The 12,699-nt window shown below is 38.0% G+C and overlaps 1 protein-coding gene across 8 annotated transcripts in view; it reads left to right on the plus strand.

Moving 5' to 3' along the window:
* Window positions 1-12,699, plus strand: part of LOC130519559 (protein diaphanous homolog 3-like) — an 83,785-nt gene that overhangs the window by 1,511 nt on the left and 69,575 nt on the right. For 6 of the 8 annotated variants that reach the window (XM_057023121.1, XM_057023104.1, XM_057023142.1 and 3 more), the window contains 8 exons: window positions 996-1,028; window positions 1,411-1,593; window positions 1,821-1,925; window positions 4,158-4,288; window positions 9,327-9,401; window positions 9,610-9,679; window positions 10,811-10,947; window positions 11,343-11,448. In XM_057023121.1, coding sequence (XP_056879101.1) covers window positions 996-1,028; window positions 1,411-1,593; window positions 1,821-1,925; window positions 4,158-4,288; window positions 9,327-9,401; window positions 9,610-9,679; window positions 10,811-10,947; window positions 11,343-11,448 — 840 coding nt within the window. The remainder of the gene's footprint in view (window positions 1-995; window positions 1,029-1,410; window positions 1,594-1,820; window positions 1,926-4,157; window positions 4,289-9,326; window positions 9,402-9,609; window positions 9,680-10,810; window positions 10,948-11,342; window positions 11,449-12,699) is intronic. The other 2 variants (XM_057023133.1, XM_057023143.1) reach the window with 1 other exon arrangement.

Here is a 12,699-nt window from a genome sequence, read left to right on the forward strand (position 1 = left end):
AAGAAAAGTGTTACCCTATTAGTATACACTATACAGTATTGTATACTTCTGTCCTTATGTCTGTAGGTGGCACTGCAGCACCACAACAATGTGGTGGAGAGGGCTGTTTAGGTTAAATGATGCTTTATATGTGAGGACTGCGCACACAAACTATTATATCATTAAAGAAATAAAAGACAGTGAAATGCATTTTTAATTTTTGGGTCTTCTAAGCTCCGGCAACAACAGAATGTCTGGTGTTACATCCAAATTAATTGAATTGTTTGCTTAAAAAGGTTTTAATATTGGATTAAAGTACTCATTTTTTATGTGTCCTTAATTTCTCAATAAGGCACTTTTACTTTATCCATTGAGCCATGTCCCTGCCAGCTTGTATATACCAGTGTGTTCTCTGCGAGTGATGAGCTACCTGTCTCAGTTAATTGAAAAAAGATGTTATCCCATTCTAATTAAGTGACGAGTGATAGCAGAAAATAAAATGAATTCAGTGACAATTACAAATTACAGTTAGGATGGCATCCTGTTGAATCCATTAAAGAAAAAAACAACCCTACCCTTATGCTAAACCAGTTGCCCAATTTGGTTTCAGATTTATCTACCATTTGCCTGCTTGTCTTCTGTTTTTCTTTTTTACATATTAAAAAGTGTGCACGTAGACACAACTGGTGCATTAGGTAGACTCAAAAAAAGACATGTAACCATGGCAAGAAGCAGTTAATAAGCAATGTGACTGTGGTTTCTGCTTGGATTTTTGGTCTGCTGTCTATGCTCCTGAAGGATAGTGTAGCCAAGAAACATAGGAGCCTATTTTTCTTGTTGAGTTTTCTTTTATGAATAATGACAACACTGTTGAGAATGACAATCCCATCACGTCTAGCTGTCACAATTGTGTAGCATTTACACCAAATGCAGGGAAGCAACACATGCTTCTAGTTCATCGTTTTGTTTCATCTACTGTTTGATCCACCTTGAATTTTTCTGTCCCCCATCTGTAGCATTTACCTTTTAAAAACATCACTGATGACGTGGTAAGACTTCCAAAATATAATCACTCTCCTTTTCTTTGTTTTCTACAACTAAATGGACTAAACCCAGACGATTGTAGTCAGAAATGCTTCAACAGTGCATTCTTTATCTAACCTTGACTGACCTTGGATTTAGCTTTCATCACAAGTCTGCTCTTCTCTCTTTATTAGACAATAGACATCCTGATGCACTGCGTTTTCTTTAATATTATTTTGGTCTTCTATGTCTGTACTTTGTTCACACCTTTAACACTACGAGTTCGTGCGTTTTAACATCAGTACACGCCTCTGCATTTTAGATGCTTATGAGCCCTCGCCGATCAGTCAGCGTATATCTTTGTTGGTTACTCACCCTCTCGTGTGCCTTTTTCTGTTCTCTCTGCAGCTGGACCGATTTGCCAGTATTCGCATTCCTGGTAGTAAGAAGGAGCGTGCCCCCGTATCTCACTTTAAACATAGTGCCAGTGATTGGTCCATCAATTCATCATCCACCACGAATCCATTTGAGGAGCTTTCTTCAAAGATCACCTCAGAAAAGGAGATACTGGCCCTTTTTGAAAAGATGATGGTATTTATCATGTATATGTTATATACTATATAGAGTTAAATATCCCCCTTTGGTTAATAAATAACATCTGTTCTGCACTAAAATGGCTGTCAGAATTAAAGTGAAATAGATAGTGACATGAAAATGGATCTGTTGTGCGATATCTACGCATCGTAAATGTCTAGGGAAAAAAATAGGAAGCACTTGTTTAAAATTCAGGCAGAATTCATCTTCTTTCTGTTTTTTAGGAGGACATGAACTTGAATGAAGAAAAAAAGACCCCTTTGAGAGACAAGGACCTCAGCACAAAGAGAGAAATGGTTACCCAGTATATTTTCGCTGCCTCTAAAGCTGTAAGTTTTTCATCTCAGGAAAGTTTTCACTTTTATTGTCTCACATGTTTCCATATTAATATATTTTTAACATGGCCAAGTTATTCCTCTGCATCCAGTCCAAATACGTTGGCACCCATAACCTGTGGTCTGATATGCACCTACTCAGAATGAACTGTTGGTGAAGATGGCTGTGATTATTCCCCATATTCCATATGAATTTCCTCCTCTGCATTCTCTTGTCATGTCCAGAGATAAACTGATTGAATCAGTTGGCAAATACTGACATGTATGAACGTACACTACGGCATTGCATAAGCTGCCAGATACAGTAGCTGCAAATAATTTCCACAAACATAATTACTGAACCCACCAGAGGGGCTCACTCATTGATCCTGGTGGGAAAAGCTTGCTGACCATTGTTGACCATTACCACCTTGTTGACCACTACATGTTGACCATCGTAGCAACGAAACAGAAAAGGCTGAAACTGGCTGAGGATTGATCATATTGATCCACTTCATTTTCATTTGAATATTCTTAAATAACTCAGTCAGGAAAAAAAGAACTTTGCTACTGTGATTCATTTAAACTGATTAAAAAATAAAATACAGTCCCGGTAGATTAATTTTTGTGCTACTTTTTTATCACGGTACTTCAGCTCATGAATGGCTTGAAATGTCACATTTTTTTAAAGAAATCATTAGCTTGACTTAATTTCTTAAGTAACATGTCTATGATTGAATTTAAATTTGGCTGTTTAGCATCAGTAGCTTGATAAATTTGATTATAAGCCAATGCAATCTCAAGTGGATCTATTCAGCATTTGCAAAGGCTCTAATTTGACCTTTTAAAAGTCACTCTTGTAACGTCCAATATTTTTATTGGTGCTGATGTTAACTGACTATGAAAAAAAGTGACGACTTTGCACACATGTGAAGGTGTGTTGTGCCTCTTCCTGGATCCTACCCTGTCACAAAATGATTAGATGCTGTTTTGAACTTAGTTACATTGAGATTTTATATGCAACAGTTCTCAGTCAATGTTTAATGGTCCTCCAGTGTCTTAGCAACATGCTGTCGGCTTTCAAAGCAGCAATATATGATGATCCTGTGTCAGAGCAATGCACTTCTGAGGTTTACAGTTTCTCTCCCAGGTCATAAAGGGACATTTTTATTAATTTCTTATCTTTAACCACAGAATGCTTTTAGGGAAGGCCATAATCCACTGAGTATCCTTATAGCAGAGTTAGAAAGCGACACATAATCTGATTAGTTGAAGTGCAGGGTTCATAAAGTGTGTTGTTTGGTGAATTCAAAATGAACAGAAGGTTTCAAAAAACATCAAAGCAAGATACAATAAGCCGCAAACTTCGAGTCTAATATGTTCTTTTTTCCCAGGCTCTAACATGCATCTATACAGTATATGCAATCCAACGCTTTACGCTCGGAACACATGACTTCACGACAGCTCAAACAAATTCCTTTTATTGTGTATTTTCATCTCACCTCCCAAGTACTGGGATTCAACTTTAACCAAATTGGAGTCATGCAAGAAGTTTACATTACAGCGGCAAAAGCCACACTGACCATTGGGAATATCACACTTGTGTTGTTATATTTTATATAAGAACGGTTGTCAAAGATCTGCAGGTGCCAGCTGAGTGCAGAAAATCATCAGTTTTACATTTAGTAGAGCATGAATACCCCCTGCTGCTCATTGATTTACTGCATCACTTCAGATAATACTAATAGACCTTTATAACCAGTAGTCAAGTTTCCCGAACTTCAGTAATCCTTTGAAATAAATAACTGAGACAATGGCTTTCACTGTGTCTGGCTGGGATGGTGGAGCCATTTGAAAACCAGACAGGAGGAAAGGACAAAAACACAATAGGTCCTTCATGGGCTGCTGTGCCGACAAGTGGCTGAAACTTGGGAAAAATTTCTCCTGCTCTTTTATTTTTTCTTGACAATGCAAGAGATGGTACTTGGTAGAGCCTACAACGATGTTTGTGTCAGTGGAGACTGTGATTCATCACTCTATCATCTGATCTCAGCACAAGGAACATTGATTTGTCATATGGGGCTGTGGATGGGTGATGCATGGGGGGAAACTGATAGGAAAGTCCAGTGGAAGGTGGCACACATATCAAATAACAGAACATCCCAGGACAATAGGATGATCATTATGTTTTATTTTTACCTCTTTCATACTGTTGCATGTAAGGTTCTCTTTATCTTTTCTCCTCAGGGTAGCCTGAGAAGCAGTCATCAGATATCTCCCCAAGAGTTCCTGGGAGAGCTGAAGTCAGGGGTGATGGATGAACGCCTGTTTGCCTGTCTTGATTCATTGAGAGTTTCACTTACCAGCAACCCTGTCAGGTACAATACAGACAATAGAAACAGTTTGAAACAGTCCAGTGTTACACAACATCTTTACCTTTTATGTGATATTTACAACCATTAGCCAATGTCTGATTTTAGTCCAAAGCACTATGTTTGAACCTCATACCCAACTGAACATACTGGTGAGGTCTTGAACATGACTTGTAACATGTCTTATAACCTCAGAAAGTACTTTTGCTACAATACAGGAAAGGCACCTTTCATGAATCTATCTGTCTGTCCTCGGATGGTCTGTAACAGAGTGCATTTCCCAAAACTGAAATCCAAATGCCAAACAGACTGCTTTCACAGGAAACAGTGCAGGTGGTCATGGTGCACACGTGTCCATGATTGCAATTTCTACTTCTGTTAAAGGACATTGCAAAGTGGAGTCCCCTTTAGGATTATAGTGACTCTTGTGACTTAAAATGCCTAGTGTGGCAGCAGGTGTTTCAAAAAAATTGCAGTGAAATTTGGGATTCTACGGAGCAAATGATTTCACAAAATGTCAATACTTTACAGGTGCAATGCAAATAAAGAGGCTCAACATTTTGACAATTATAACTTATTTTTGTAGTGTTCATTCATGTCATTTTAATGTCACAAACTACAAAAAAACCCCACAAAACACAAAGTACTTGCAAAAATCCATTCTTAAAACAAAAGTTACACATGCAAGGCGCGTGCACACAGGCGCATGTAAAATATTGCCCAAAACTGCTGGCAGATGCGACCGTCTTCTAGCATTTTCATCTTTCACGCTGTTTACAAAAAGTCACCGTCGCACCAGTGAGCGACAGGTGTGACGTAGGTGATGAGTGGAAACTGCAGAAAAGATGTGGAGATTGGACAAAATTGCAAGGCTGGGCAACATTCTCAGGGATTGGCTGAATTTGAGTAAATAGTTGTATCCACATCGCAATGTCCTGGAGGGACTGACAGACATGTTGAATATTTCATACAGGATTTTGCACATAACTTTACAGAGACTTCCAGAGGCCTGTCTTAAAGTAGATTTGACATCAATATTTACTGCTTTTTAATTTTGACATGCACGTTGTTGTGATGAAGATCTGTGCAATTGCATGTTTGTACACTATCTAGACAAATATATTTGGATATCTGTCTACTTAACTGTTCAGTGACGATGTGCGTTACACCACTCTGTCCAACGCTTTTCGGGGGACGCGGTGATGTACGATGTAAGGCTTGACCGTGGAAAACCTTTCCATAAAACTCCCAGTGCACCCCGTTTAACCCGCTCTGTGATTTTAGCTGGTCTTCTGCTTTGTGGCTGAGTCAGTGTTGTTCCTAAATGCTTCCGCTCTAATAAAATCACTGAAATGTCCAGCAGGGAGGAATTTACACAGACAATGTTAATGCCAAGGTGGCATCCCATCATATTCAAAGAACGATCCTTTTGCATCACAAATGTTTGCAGATGGTGACTGCACTCCATAGTGCTTGATCTTATATACCTGCTCAAAATGCTCGCTCACATCTGCTGTCCTTGCACCTTGCGGGGATGCACCAGATGATTATTTAGGAGTCTGCAGTAATGCGCTTGCACTACCTTTTTGAACTTTTGACACAAATTCAACAAAAAGTAATTTAACACTTCATACATCTCCAGCCTGTAATACCTTTCCTCTGACCCCAGAACACACTACATTACCCCCCCCAACAGATGCGCTTGCTTTCAGTGGCTCTTTTGGTAACGAGGCCATAGTGCTGACCAAAGGGCCAACAGGGCCTCAAGATGTAATTGTATTAAAGGAATTTGATAAATGGTCTGGCGAAACGGTGGAAATTGGTTTTTGATATTAGATTAAACCTGACCTTCGGGTCTAAGGCCCCACATTTATTTATTTATTGAGAGCACAGCATAAAATTCAAAAATATATTTTGGAAGTAAACCTTGGACTCTTAATGTATTTCTCGGAAAAATAAAATCTTTATGGAGACTCTAATGGAAATTATCAATTCAATTTAATAAAAATGAACATTGTCTGAAATCACATCACCTACACACCATCATCTGGTAATTAAGAGTGGTGCTACAGAGAACATGTGATAGTTTCACAGTCAAGTGTGAATATGTGCACACTGCTTATAACCCATACGTATAACACACTGCTTACATATAACTCAGTTCTGTGTCATCACTTTTGTTCTGATTCGTTATTACATGTAATATAAAATACAAAAGACTTCGACTTGGTTCGGTTCAGAAATGAGTTCAGCCTTAAGTTAATTTATGAGGGTTTTCCCATCAAAACCATGTATGTATAATATTCAACATGATGTATGTAAAATATATCAAGATTTTATTTTGGTATGTTGGAGGGGTGTCAGATATGAGAAACTAATTGCTGAGAGGGCAAAATACATTACAAAGATTTTCAAGATCGAAATTTTTGCCAGATCAAATCTTATTTTAGATTGGGGGTGTCAGAGTGCCTTCTGGATGTGCAAAAAGGTCTGTCTTTCAGCTCCGGATGTGGTTTTTTGACGTAAAAATTGACAAAGGTTGACTCAATTTCCCTCATCCTGCCAAAGCATGTTTTGCTTGGCAGGGAGGTTGTTTTGATGTTTTCATCAGTAGGTTGTTGTGATGCTTTTACTCTGATGCTATCAGTTGCTTTTAGCGCCGCCAATGAGGCTTTGTGACAGCTGGCATTTGTCTGTTTGTCTGACTGTTAGAAAATAACTCAAAAAGTTATGTGTGGCTTTGAATGAAATTCTGAGGAACGAACAGCTGATTAAATTTAGTGGATCTTCCGGATTCCAGAGAGACTTTGACCTTTGATCTTCCAAAGCCAAGGATCTTTGAAATTAAACCAACTTACTATGTTATGTAAGCTTGTATTAATACTGCCTATATACAAGTCACAATATGGAGCTTTTTTTTTTTATAGATTTAAGACATTTGCACTCATAACTGTGCACTCATTAGGTTTCACAATTTTTCTTGCTTTTAGAGAGATGTCTGTCTTCAGCTCTTCTGACAAGCTATGCTGTTTTCCTTTTGGACCATTCACTAGTCACTAGTTTTGCAGTCGCTCAGTTTTGTCACTCATCTTTCAGGGTTGCTTTCTACATTTTCGTTGCGTTTCATTAATCATGTTTATTCCATGTTTGTTCGACATGCATTCATATTCACATATTGATGGGTCTTGATTGTGAAGGCAGACAAAAAGCTTTTATAAAGATGTGTTATTTGATATGGTGCAGTAATTAACCTGGTTTTACACACCTCACATCAGCTGAATTATGGACAGTATGATTTTATTGTAATGCTTACTATAGAAACGAGGCCTTGAAGACCAACACAATAAGCAATTTGAATAACTGGATGAAAAACTGGCGCTGTTGCTCCATTTCATGCCACTGCTTTTACACTGTCTCCGTGTACACTCTCCTGTGCCACACTGGCTTCACAAAGAATTTATCACCTCATACGTGTTGCACATTCAAACTTGTTTGTTGTTTTTTTTGACACTTTTTGAGGCACCGGACCGCCCTCAGGCGTGTATTCATTAAACACTCACCAAACACACCTAAATCATCACTAGAGTAGTTTTATTTGTGAAAATGTTGAATGGAAAAACAGTCTGTCACCTGCAGGACATCACCGTGCGAAGCAATTTAAAAAAAGCAAAATGTCTCTTGAGTTTATATGCAAAATATACCATTACTATGCTTTACACCTTCCTACAAACGCCATATTATTTTAAAATTAATTAAATTCAGATAACGGTTCCTATTTTGTTGTCACCTTGAGGATTGCTGAAGATTTGATGCTGGAAGCCAGACAGCTTGTTGATTAGAATCATACTTAAACTGAATGCTAATGTTCAGTGATGTTATTCGGTTTCAATCAGGAGGGGAAAAGCAGTCACTCACAATCTCACCCATTGCTTTTTTCCAGAATTTTATACACAAGTAAATGTTTCTGCCTCTCCCATTCCTGTTCCTCTAAATGTAAATAAAAATAAAGGCGTCTCTGATGTCAGATAAATAAAATGCTTTGGTTAATTTAATTACACATAATGTAAGTCATTGGATATTAAATGTAGTATAACCCATGGAGGATTGGATACAGATTCAATGGAGAATATCAGATCACAGTTTGATCCAACTTCTTTGAGTTTCCTCCTAATTTAACTCCTAATTTGGCCCCACCTGCCGATACATATAGGCAGGCATAAATAATTGTGTGAGGTCGCCATCATGAGGTGCTGGAAAGATTTGACCTCTGGCAAATTCAAATAGCGCATAAAAGCCCCAAATTCATAAAGGTCCCACTTGTGGACACAATCCTCATATGATCTGGTTCTGAAAGTTTGGGCAGAGACGTGCATGTGAGTGGCCTGCTAAAGGTCAGTCTGAAGGCCTCTGGCTGTCTGAACAGGTAGCGGTCCTGCTGCTGGGTTGTTGCCTTTCTCCGGCCCCCCTCACCCCTCCACCTAGTGTCCTGGCCTGTCTCTTGGTATCTCCTGCATTTGTCTGAGGCTGGAGACACATTAAACCTTCTGCCAACAGGATTTTGGATATGCAATCTTGGGGGAGTTGCACTGAGAAAATGTTGCAGATACTGCCTCATGCTACAAGTAGTTGCAGAGAGCTTTTAGATAAAATCAGCTAGAAAGGATGAGGTGAAGGAAATGGTCTCCAGCCACCATTACTCACTGGAGATTGTCTTGCTACTTGTCTCTCCTCTCGAGCAGTTTGTCACATTTGCAAACCAGCAGGTGAAATTGAAACAGATCAATATCCAAATGTCTGACTGACGTGGAGTTGCACTGTGATTCCTTTAGTTTATTTATTTATCTTGAATAATGTATTAGATATGCAATAACACATTTTTTGTAAATACCCTCCTACAGTATTTCTATTGCTGCCTTCTGTCCTTCCAGCACAAAGTGATGAATTTCGTGTGTTTTCCTACTATTTTTTTTCCCACAGCTGTTGATGTGATTGTGATCGTAGTCTGGTTTACACTCCTATAACTCCTATAGTATTGTTGTTTCAGCTGGGTACAGAGCTTTGGCCATGAAGGACTTGGATTGCTGATGGACATATTAGAAAACTTGCTTCTCAAAAAACAGTTAAGTTTTTTCCATTCACATGTCATCTGACTTGGCTTTTGCAATTTTTAAGGTAGTTAAAAATATTATTGATGTTAACAAATCTAGTAAACTATTATCATTAGTGTATTTTATTCCTCCTATGCATAGCTGTAATAAGAATGTTTAATCAGTTTTGGATGACAGGTTTTAACAGCCTTGGTGCATGTCACTCTCATCTCTTCCCAGACAAGAAAAGATGGACAAAAAGGCCCAACACAAAATCATTCAGTGCCTCAAAGCCTTCATGAACAATAAGGTAATTTTGGTTTTAAATGTGATTTTGCTTAACTTGAAGCAGCAATTATGTTCTGATTAAAATATGTTATTGGTTCCTGTGTTTTGTAAAGGCAAAATAAACCAATCGCAACAGCTGATTGAAGGGTTTTTATTTTTGAACACAAGTTTTCTGGCCTTCAAAACATTGTTCTGTACTTCCCTACTGCAACATGATGGCACATTCAGCTCTAAGGCAGATTGTGAATAAAAGAGAGCGCATGCGAGGCAATGTCATAACAGAACTGACCCAGAGAGTTTGTGAGTTACTCTTTCAATACGGTAATGTACCGCAGTGTAGATTAATGACCTCAACCTCACTCACGAAAGGAAATCTGTCTCTTATAGATGAGATTTTTTTGGAGGTTGACAGAGTGCAGCAGTGTCGTCACATTATGATGCTGTGTTAGTCCTTGTTACATCTTCCATCTAAAGCACATGTCACAACACACATACATCTACAGTGAAGAGAGAATTGCCATATAGTTCTAAAACTCCTGAGATGTATTCAGCCACTCTAGCACTAAGTCTGCTGTAAGGTCTCTTGCAAGCCTGCCTCGCCATATGTGCCAGATGTCAGCATTTACCCGTAGGGTTTGTTTTTTTTGTTAGCCAAGACCTTTTCTTGGCTTGATAGGTATCTTGGGATAGAATGTACCCACAATACAAAATAGACAGGTGTTCTCTCCAAGCTGTTGGTTCAATGCCCCCCTCCTCTTCCATGTCTTACATGGGTGCAATCTGCTGTTTGTCATTAGTGGTATTGAACGTAATAAAGGGTAATATTACTTCAAGTCATAAATGATTTTATATCAGCAATTTATAGTTCATATTCATATACTGATTTAAGCTATTAAAATGAGCAAATAGGACTTTTGAATAGCTGTCATTCAGAACTTTAAGCAATAGTTTATGTCAAGCATTTAACATGTAAATCATATATAATGCCTCCTACTTGAGACTTGTTTGCTTAAATTTTCTTTATTAGTTTTTAAAATCCAATGAGATCAAGATGATTTAATCTTACTGTTGCCTTCCAATGATTTTTTTTTTCATCATCTCACAACTGTAAATTGGCAGAATGACTCCACATTCAGGTTTATGTTTTCTCCAGTACGGTTTGGATAGAATCCTCGGGGAGGAGAAATGTCTTGCACTACTAGCAAGAGCCATTGATCCCACCCAGCCTGCCATGATGACTGATGTGGTAAAGCTGCTATCGGCCATCTGTATAGTGGGAGAAGAGAATATGTATGTTGAGTTATCATTCATTTTCATACTATATGTCTATCTGTCATTGATGTCAAAGTGGGCTTCTTGCAAAGTTTGAGGCAATTTGATTACTGGACCTTTGAGATTAGATAGCAACTTTATGCTCTTTATGATGGAGGCTCTTTATTAGTCCCAGAGCATCCTTATGAACAATATTTGACAGTTCTACCTGGTATTGATAATGCATTGCTACAAAGTCATTTTTAATAATATATTAAAAGCTGCAATTTTTTTCATTTTAGATACTATATGAAGATATATATATCAAATAGCCACCGTCATATTTTGAAGTACTATTAAAGTCTGTTGAAAATAGTTTCTACCTTTCATTTTCCCCTTGGTGTTTTGCTCATGTATTTTGTGTTCTCATCAAGTTTGGAAAAGGTGCTTGAAGCCATTACTACAGCGGGAGAATGGCGAGCCATCGAGAGGTTCAATCCCATTGTGCAAGGATTGCGGCAGCGCTCAGTTCAATTACAAGTAAGTGCAAAGTAGAAATCTTAAAATCCTTGTTTCCATCAGATTCTTCTGAAATGAGCCATGGGAAAGAGGTGAGAAGCTGTTGCTAGCACTGCGCTCTTCTGGACAGATATCTCTGATGTGGTTCCTGGTATCTGCTGGAGGCATCTTCTCAGCTTGAGGGTTCCTGCCCCTAGTGTCCCAATCACTGCTATACAATAATACATCCATTATGACATGATAGTTTACTGAAATAAACATTGTTGGTCTTTCTGAAAGGTATTTGTAAAATACTAAATAATATTTTTTGTAGAAAAAGACACTCTAGGCATTTTTAACCTCATGGACTAAACTGTCTCCCATTCTTTCTACACAGAGATGATATATTGCTGCCTTTATATCATTATCTCTGTCCACATTCCTCACAGGTCCGCACAGCCACAATGCAAACACACTGTGGCAATACATATTAAAGCGATCAAAGCTAAAAAAGAAAAAGAAAAACAAGAGCATTTTTATGTTACCATGGGAAGAAAAAGCACAAAGGAATGCTACCGATTAAGGCAAGGCTTCATTCCTGCTTCAAACAAATGTTTTATCAGTGTCATCGATTATTAAACTTGTTACTTTGCTTGCCAAATTCCTCACACAATAACTCACGGGAGCCTTGAGCTTACAGATGAAGTATAAATCAAAGACTCATTCTTACTGCTGGTGCCACTAATCATAAATATTAATCTTATTTGTAAAATGACAGCAGTTGATGTCTCGAGTAATTATAAAGTCACTTATGTATGCAGGCTCCACTCATTTGCTACTTTTAGTCCTAAAACAGTTACATCTATTTAAATCTTAGAAAATGTTATTGGAAAATATCAATAAAGAGGTTGACAGAAAAAAATATCACTTGAGTAATAATTCAAGTTAAATAACCAAGAAATGAAAAGAAATCGCACATGTTAAGGTCTATCTTACAAATTTAGCAACCAAAGAAAAAATACCCTGGTGAGATGCGGAATTGTAACAATTATGATGTTCAGTGTAAATCAATATAAGTGGTTCCGAATGGGACTACCAAAGAAACTAATGTCGAAAATCAATTACTATCTGGCTTGATTGTTTGTGACAATGACAATGAGTGACAATGAATCTTAAAAATGGTGATATTCTTCTTGTGCTCTATCATTGTCATACCTTCTCTTCACTCATGAGTGGTTTGCTTTGTTGATCAATAATTGATTTTTCTGTCTGTGTGTTCGCCCAACTCGTTGA

This window comes from Takifugu flavidus, chromosome 2 (assembly GCF_003711565.1).
Source record: "Takifugu flavidus isolate HTHZ2018 chromosome 2, ASM371156v2, whole genome shotgun sequence".
In the NCBI taxonomy this organism is placed as follows: Eukaryota; Metazoa; Chordata; class Actinopteri; order Tetraodontiformes; family Tetraodontidae; genus Takifugu; species Takifugu flavidus.